At 40.3% G+C, this 9,144-nt stretch overlaps 1 protein-coding gene across 1 annotated transcript; it reads right to left on the minus strand.

Moving 5' to 3' along the window:
* Positions 1 to 2,033: 2,033 nt before the first annotated feature.
* fezf2 (FEZ family zinc finger 2) lies at positions 2,034 to 6,730 on the minus strand. Its single transcript, XM_022682793.2, has 5 exons — positions 6,519 to 6,730; positions 5,226 to 6,336; positions 4,109 to 4,243; positions 3,700 to 3,832; positions 2,034 to 2,551 (listed from the first exon to the last, which is right to left on the minus strand). Exons 2-5 carry the CDS (start codon positions 6,219 to 6,221, stop codon positions 2,292 to 2,294), a joined length of 1,524 nt encoding a protein of 507 aa, XP_022538514.2. The 5' UTR covers positions 6,222 to 6,336; positions 6,519 to 6,730; the 3' UTR covers positions 2,034 to 2,291.
* Positions 6,731 to 9,144: the final 2,414 nt, after the last annotated feature.

The raw sequence follows: 9,144 nt of genomic DNA on the forward strand, positions 1-9,144 counted from the left end.
ATGGTTCATGTCGTAAGCTTTTCGCATTACTAATATGATTAATTATATTAAATTGTGTACACAAAAGGTAATTGCAATCATTTGACCATTATTAAACAAATAGGATCATTTAAATAGCGCCACGCGTTCGACTCTTAGACTGCTGAGGAAATAGAAAGAAAATTGCAATAATTCAAAAATCCGTCAGTTAATACCACCCATTCCGTCCTGAACCCAATCCAATTTTGATCACATAATATAATAGAAGCTTCTAAGAGAATACCTCTAAGATTTAATATAAAATGAATAAGCAAACACACACGCATGTACAGCTCTGACAAAAATTAAGAGACTCCTGTTTCTGAATCAGTTTCTCTAATTTTGCTATGTATTGGTATATGTTTGAGAAAATAAACATTGTTGTTTTATTCTATAAACTACGAACATTTTTCCAAATTTTCCAAATTCAAAATAAAAATATTGTCATTTAGAGCATTTATTTGAAGAAAATGAGAAATTGGTGAAATAACAAAAAAAAGTGCAGAGCTTTTAGACCTCAAATAATGCAACGAAATTTGGTGGAATAATCCTGGTTTTTAATCACAGTTTTCATGCATCTTGGCATCATGTTCTCCTCCACCAGTCTTAGACACTGCTTTTGGATAACTTTATGCCACTCACGGCTGGTACAAAAATTCAAGTTCATTTTGGTTGGATGGCTCGTGATCATCAATCTTCCTCTTGATTATATTCCTTGATTATATTATTATCATCATTTTTAAGTGGTCTCTTATTTTTCCGCAGAGCCCTATTTGCTGTTCGGTTACACTGTAGTAAACTGTGTGATGGAAATGTTTAACGCTCGCGACTATTAACCTAACACTCTGCCTGTCCAAACACAGATTCCACACACTCATCTTTTCACTCCTTTTTCTTTCTCCCTCTCTCTTTCTTTCTTTTTTTTATAATAGCCCTTCTTGCTCTCTAATCGTGGCGCGGGGATTGGGGCTCACGCGCGCTCCTTTCAGCACATCGAGGTTACCGGAGCCGCGTTCGGAATGGATTAGTGTTTATTAAAGCTCGAGACGGTGAGGAAAGGCGCAGTCCGAGCGTTTTATTAGCGCGGCGGGATGCACGGTAGCTTGCACAGTGGTTAAACACCCCATCCCCAGCCTCAGCCCTCAGCCCCAGCCAAACCCCTCATCACACACCACACACACCCCCGGGGCTCTTTAGGTGATTAGCGCGCGGGATCTTCGGAGAGGCCGCCGGTTTTTGGCTCGTCTTTGCTTCATAACCATAACCTTAAGTGTTGCAGCTGCAAGAGTGGGAAAACGCGCTCTTTGCGCATCACTTAAAGCCGCGCTATTACGAGGTTAACGACATCTCTATTCCAGCGAGCCTCGAGCGCCGCGCAGTAATGACTTTCCTCTCTGCTGCTTTCGATAGAATTAGTAAAAGAGAGTCGCGAGCACGTATCTTAAATAAAGGCGTGTGGAAATTAGATGGTAAAAATGACTGCCTGCATCCCCAACATGAGTTAGGCTAATTACAGTGGATGTGCAGCTTTGTTCAGCAGATTAAGACAATATGTATAACCTGTGTGCTTCACATGGTAAAAGGATACACTGAATTAATTTGATCTAGTGAAGACTGAGTGAGCGATTTTCCGATTAATTTTACAGTTGCTATAATTATTTGTAAGAAATTTTAAAAGAGTGAACAAATATTTTTACGTCTAACATTAAAATATGTAGATTCTAAAAAAATCTAAAAACGTTATACTTTATGTAATTTATTGACATGTGGATTCTTTAGTTTTGATTTATGATGATACATCATTATCATCACGGTTAATATTTATAAGAGACTAATATTGGAGAGAAATAAATAAAAATAAAAGTGTACGTGTAACTATCATTACGATCCATCCATTTCTGGACAAATGCAAACCATTCAAATTCGTGATTATTCGACTCGGGAACATTACACATCACAAAAATATATAAAAAAAAATAGTTTTTAAGTTTTATAATTCAAGTCTCAAATTCGCGTCATTTCATTGGTCTTTTAATTCAATAAATAAATCTGCAAATTTCAGCAAAATGTTTCATTAAATGAAAAAAGCTGCAACAAGTTGAAATAACACAAAAGATTATTTCCAGGTAAAACATTTTTAAATAATATTTTATTCGGATTTATGTACAATTTCACTGTGCAGTGATTCATTCAGTCCATTAGCTCCGCTCGTTTTGATTAGATAGATTTTTTTTGTTTTTGTCCTTTACGGCAAAACGTCCCGCGTGCTAAGCTCAGGTCCGGGCTGCTACAGAAGGTTCGTGGACTGCAGGGGTCGTGCAGGCGCCGCTGTCATGCAGCTTGCGCACGTGCTTCTTGAGGTCGAAGTTGCGGCAGAAGCCTTTGCCGCAGGTGGCGCAGGTGAAGGGCTTCTTGTCGTTGTGCGTGTGCATGTGGAAGGTGAGGTTGTAAACCTGGTGGAAGGCTTTGCTGCAGATCGAGCATTTAAACTGCTTCTCTCCGCTGTGCGTCAACTTGTGGTTTTTGTAATTCCCTGAAAAAAGAAGAAGAAAATGTGTTTAATACTACTACTACTGCTAATAATAATAATAATAATAATAATAATAATAATAATAATAATAATAAATACATTACATTATAATACGTTATTTAAGTAATATCATTAAAGAATTTGGATCTAAATCTACTACTTGTTTTATGAAAACGTAAACGTTTTCTGAAGGTTAAAAATAAGATGATCTTTTATAATATTAGCACTGGTGGAACACTCTTAAAAATAAACGTGCTAAAAAGCATTTTAACAATGTTTGGCAAGTGTTTCAAATACCCCAAAATAAATATTATTATTTTCTGTTTTAAGTTTTTTATACTACCAAAAGCGTTTAGCATTTTTTTTTTCAAAAAGGCCAGTTGTTGACTTTAGTTATTAATAGTAAATATAGAAGTTTTTAAAACCTCAGTGTTCTGCTAAAGGGTTGTAACAATAAAAAAATATATGTTCTTCTGTTGCATCACAGTAATAGTCCTGTAATAATCCATTGAACTTAGATTTTAGACTTTTACAGCACTGTTCCCCTAAAATGAATGATTATTATTATTATTTAATATGAACTTCACTAAAGGTCAGTAGTTTCTGAAAAGTCTTCAGAAAGGTCATTAGTTGACAATTAAGTTAGATCTGAGAGAAGGGAGATTTCATCTCCGACCATGCTGAAGTCAAAGAGTTGTCAAACTTTATCAAACTCAGCCTTCCCAACAGCCCCAAACTGTCGGATTATGAGAGAGAGAGGGGGAGAGAGAAAGACGGAGGGGGACCGTAGTTGCACTGACCCGTGAGCGAATGTGGAAATCTTTTAGGGATGGTTAGTTAGTACCAAGTGACAATTCATATCTGCGCTGATGACTAGAAGCTTATTGGCCACTCGCAGTCTGATAAAGATTAGGTCAGAACACCTCAGTGTTCAACATGTTTATACGTTTCTCTTCGCTGGTCTAGTTTCAGCACTTATTTTGATCCTTTAGCCACGTTTTGGTTGAATTAATGTACACTAATTTAGTGTAAATTAATTAATCGAAATATATTAATTTATACAAAAATATAGATGTTTATGGGAAGTAGTGCATCTGAAAACACAAATAAAAATCGTATGGTTGAAATTAATATGAAGATTTTAATCTCACCTTTTTGGTGAAAGCCTTTCCCACAGAATTCACAGACGAACGGTTTGTATCCTGCATGGATGCGGACGTGTGTATTTAACGTGGAACTCCTGTTGAAAGCTTTTCCACACTGGTTACATTTATGAGGCTTTTCCTGTGGAAAGAAAATACACATTTAATAAAACGATTTAATTCCTTTTTTAACTGTCAACATATTTATAATAAAATGTGTGCTGTAATATAAACAATAATGCACTGCATTAATAATGTTCGTATTGACTATAATTATAGTGAAATTTACCCCCACTCGAGCCGCTTTAGTAATCGTTTTAATGAGTCCAACTGACAGCGCTGCAATTACATTTAAATGCGCGCTCCTAAAGCAGCTCGCGCTTGAGTGGGGTGTAATGGAGAGCGGGGTGTTACTTACTTGTGTGTGGATGATTTTGTGTCTGCACAGTGTGCTGGCCTGCCGGAATCCTTTCCCACAAACTTTACACACGAACGGTCTGGCGCCTGTATGCACCGGCATGTGGCGGGTCAGGTTATAGTGCGCGTTGAACACCTGTAGAAAAGCGCACGTGCTTGAGTTTAGTAAGAGAGAAATCAACACTGACTCAACAAACACTGAAACAACATAAATATTGAGTGGAAGAGTACAACAAAGCAGATACAAACATATAGCTATACAAGCGTTTAGTGAGTTAGATAATCCTCAACAGCAAAAACATATATGATCCGAAACGAATAATCAGAAACGCACTGTAAATAAACGGAACACAAGGTAAAAAAAATCGCATTAAATGAACGAATTACAAGTAATTAACAACTATATTAACCGGTGTAAGAGTCAGAAATAATGCATTTAAATAAATTACAATTCAAAACAACACACTGTAAATAAATCAAGCTCAAGTCAATTATAACGCACTGTAGTAAAACGTATTAGTAAAAACGTGTTGTTTAAAAAATAATAATGTATGTTTTTTCGTAATTGAAAATGTAAACACTTAATAATTAGTTTTAAATGAGTTAAATGTTTTTTTGAAGTAAAAACATGAAAAACAAATGCATTGACCTTGTGAAAAATGAAGTGCAAACGAACTGAGATCAAAAGCAAGCATTAATTTATTGAAAATGCATTAGTTCAGTTTAAATGAACTGATATACACTAAAACAAAGCACATTTTATTTGAGCGATGCCAAAGAGCAAACACGTTTGATTCCATAAATAACCACATTTAGAAAACTACGAAAGAGTGTAAAGGACCTTTGAAATGTTTTAAGAACCATATCTGAATTTGGCCACACAAAATGTTCTTTACCCGTTTACAGAATATTTAAACACTCCAACACATTTCATATATTTTAGAATTAATTGTAATAAATGCGCTTGACAATTATTTAAAATACCATTTTTATGCTGTAAAAATAACAATATTTTGTGTTGAGCCTCACACTGCATGCAAACCCTTAAACGTTGCACAAATAAAACTTTTCAAAGTTCTCACACACTTTCCAAAGCATCGAAAATTTTGCTCGCTCACCTTTCCGCAGACTTCGCACGTGAAGCTCTTGGGCTTTCCGTCTGACGCGCAGCCGTTGGCTTTCCCGTTGACGTGTGCTTTCCCTGCGCCGCTCCGGTCCCCTGCCGTTACCGCCGCTCCTGCGCTGTGGTTCTCCTTCACCACGTGGTCGAGCTGCCCTGGCAGCCTCTCCTTGTGCGGGTGCTGCGGGGTAGGCAACCTGTCCAGCTTTGCGCCCTCGAGCAGCAGAGCTGCGTGAGAGTGCCCGCGCGCATGCGGCCCTGCCGCTGCCGCCGCCGCCGCTGCTGCTGCTGCCGCCGCGGATGAGGAAAATAAGCGTCCATTTAGCAGCTCACCCGGGTGGCACGCGGAGTCAAAACAGCCGAAATAGTAGAGCGGTGCGGCGGCTGCAGCGGCCACCGCCCGGTGGATCACCTGCGGTTTGATCACGCGGCTCCGCGGCGCCGAGTCTGTGGTGTTGCCACCTCCGCAAACGCCGCAGAAAGCGGCTCGACAGGCGGCCGCCGAAGCACACAGAGCCGCCCCACGGAAGCCGGCCCTCCACAGCTCGGCATAGTTCATGAGCGCGGCGGCCTGCTGAAGGTCGTAGGTGAACGGAGGCTGCGCTGGGAGCGCGCGCGGGCCGAGCGCGCCCCCGCTTGCTGCGCCTTCGCTTGCTCTAGTCCCAGGCGGTTTGATTGACATGATGCGGTCGATAGAGAAGGCCAGCGGTTTGGCAGTCGCGCCACCAACGCCAACCCCGCTGCTGCCGCTACCGCCTTCCAGGCGCGCGCAGGACGTGGCCGTCTCCATGGGCAAAGAGCTCGCCATGCCCACCGGTCTCCAGTCGGGACCCTCTTTCCTCCACCACCTCCTCCTCCTTCTCCTCTTCTCCTCCCTTCTCCTCGCGTTGCTGGTGCTCCTCGCGCTCCTCCAGCTGTTGCTGCTCCTGCTGCTGCTGCTGCTGCTGTTCTCGCTATCGCTACTCTCCGTGGCCGAGTGTCCCGGGACGCGCATCAGCTTAATACGCGCGCCTTGTGCTGTCCTACTGTCCCATCAGCCGCAGCCTTCTCCCATTTGCATCCAAAAGGCGTCCAGGGGAGGCAGATTAATGCCCATTAGGCAGCGCGCGCTGGAAATTAACAGCACATTACAGGGCTCGTTAAGGAGAGAGGAACGTCACACAAACAATTACACACGAACACACACATACACACAAAGAGACTACACACAAGGCTTTAGGATACTTGCTTCACTAAACTTCACTAAAGTAATGCACTCAAACATCAGCGCACCAGCGCCGTGCTGCTTTACCTTCTAGATCTCCTCCCAAAGCAGTGGCACCATGTGTTCAGGGATGACTACTGGTACTACTGTCACATTTTTGTCCCTCTCCTCCTCCTCATGCTCCTCATCATCTTCCTCCTCCTCCTACTCCTGTTTCTCCTCAAGAGCGCGCGCTCTGATCTGATATCTGGCAGTGCGCTTGTGGAGCTGTGAGGGTGCTTGCGCTTGTCCCCTTCGCTTATACCGCCCATTTATACGCGGCCACGGGGGTGGACATGCATCACACACTTATTATTACACGTATTATACTTTATTACACAGCGAGCATGCCCCCCAAATCTCACGGCCCTGAGCAGTGTGTATATACATATGTATATATACATAGCACATTCACATCTGACATTTAAATGAAGAAATTACTATACTATACCATTTTATTTAAAAAATACTCTTAAATTATTGTATAGTTATTATACATTTTTTAAATAAATAAATCACGAACACACACAGACACACACAATATGTGTTATATTTTATTATAAATGTCTATTTCTCTTTTTTAACAAAATAATTGAAATAGAAATTTGTGCAAATTTCCTGAATTTAATTCCCCCGTTTTTCTTTTGAAGTTTCCCACGTCAGAATTGCATTGCATTTGCCTCCATTTCCTACGTTTTAATTCAGTTGATCCTTATAGCTTTACAGAAGCTGGTGTGAACAATGAGGACTAGGGGATCTCTTCCACTAGTTTCAGTTTTCATTGCTCGTCGCTAATCCTTGTCGTTTTAAAACGGCGTTTCCACGCCGCTCGCTGCTTATGCTGTTTGGATAATGGAGAAGGTCCCGTTTCCACCTGTTTTAAAGAGCAGATTGAGAGAGCAGAGCCTCCCTCGGATCCTATTAAATGTTTTTCCTCCTCCACCTATTCACACCAGCCTCGTTTTTTTTCCCTCTTCCAGCGCGATTCAGAGCTCAGGCTTCGGGGGAAAAAAGCAGCTCTTTCACTTTTAGCCACTAAAGCACTGCGTGGAACCTGGTTTTGTGTTTTTCTGGAATAAAGGGACGGATTAAAGCAGGGAAGAAAAGCCTCCGCCTGGTTAGAGGTACAGCACGGAATGAAAAGAGCCCCTCTAAAAGTTTGCTGGAATCCAGAGTTTTCAGGCGCTTTGCTACAATGACCAGTCGCCCTCTCACCTTCTCTGTTCTGGCGCAGAGCCCTGCTGGAGTTCATTTGTTTGCAGACGATTTCACCTGAGACTCACAACAAATTATTATCCCCCCAAAAACCCTCCAAAAGATCTTTACAAGTTCAGACCCACGGCGCTTTTCCAGGCCGAGTATCTTTATTAGGACTTAAAGATGCTCATCCAGCGGCCTGGATTACAGCAGTTCTTTTTAGCAGAGTCTCATCTGAGAAATATTGATTATTATTATTATAAAAACGAAGCGTTTATAGCAGTAAAGCGTCGCAAAGAAATATATGTATTACTCGACTTTAAATCTATCTGTTTGTGGTGCAAATTAATAAATGAATATTGAATAAATAAGTAAAGATATATGCAAACGTCACGATGATTCATATCGTGTTTCTGAACGAACTAATAAGCAAACACAAAGTCTCATGTAAAAGTGTGTGCATCTTGTTGATTTTCTCCTTTTCCAACAGGAAACTGTCCACTACAAAAATGCATTTTCTGCAAATTGCTATTTTTAAAGCACAAGTAGCACATTTTAGCGAATTGTGAAACAATTATTATAACACCATTATTAAATACGATTTAAGTTTTATATAATACATTTAGCTAATTAACAGTAAATGAAACTGTTTGGTACAATAATCAGACGTTTGTTTTCTGTCTAGGATGTGTATTTTATTATCTTCCAAGTGCCCAAACTTTTTTACAGGATGGTGAATAAACAACAAAATATTTCTAAAGCATGATTAAACGAATAATGCATAAAGTAAAACAAATCACTTGCATTAAATTAAATCTTTATATACCTGATTGGACAGGCAGATCGATATATACATGTAGATGGACAAACAGACAGATAGACAAATACATTTTAAAAGGCTGTGTCATTAAACATACCCTTCATTGTTTTTAATGAATGAATGATTGAATGAATAACCCCCCCCCCGCTCCGTGTTTCTTAACTGAGTAAAGTGGCTGTTCGGACCCTTTGCACCCCCCCCACCACATATGCAGATGCTGTTCCCTTCAGTGGAGTTTATTCAGACCCCATTAGCGGCTCCTCCACACAATAAACATTTGATCCCGTTGCTGTAAACCCGGTGTTAACGCAGCCAAGCAGCTTACAGCCACATTTACACCACAATACAGTCCGTTTACTTAGAAAAACCTATAGTGTGTGTGTGTGTGTGTGTACGTATGTGTGTGTAAGAGAGAGAGAGAAAACAAGCAAGCAAAAAAGCAGACCTTAAGTTACAGCTTGTCAGTGTTAAATAATGTCCATATAAGTACATTATATGGACTTCTCCAAAACAGCAAATTTCAAGTAGAGAGATTAAACCATCGTATAATGGAAGTCAATGTATAAATAGTTTATTTCTGGTAATTTTGAAGGAATTCTATTGAAGATTTTTTTAAAGACATTTTGAGACAGTGCAAGGGACAGTTGGTTTGTTGAA

Source organism: Astyanax mexicanus, chromosome 24 (assembly GCF_023375975.1).
Source record: "Astyanax mexicanus isolate ESR-SI-001 chromosome 24, AstMex3_surface, whole genome shotgun sequence".
In the NCBI taxonomy this organism is placed as follows: Eukaryota; Metazoa; Chordata; class Actinopteri; order Characiformes; family Acestrorhamphidae; genus Astyanax; species Astyanax mexicanus.

Excerpts from the sequence above, each read along its gene's own strand:
- fezf2 (XM_022682793.2), bottom strand. The coding sequence starts at position 6,221 with ATGCGCGTCCCGGGACACTCGGCCACGGAGAGTAGCGATAGCGAGAAC. Across the intron at positions 4,244-5,225 it reads CGTGCGAAGTCTGCGGAAAG|GTGTTCAACGCGCACTATAA; the intron begins GTGAGCGAGCAA and ends GCTTTTCTACAG. Across the intron at positions 3,833-4,108 it reads ACAAAATCATCCACACACAA|GAAAAGCCTCATAAATGTAA; the intron begins GTAAGTAACACC and ends TTCTTTCCACAG.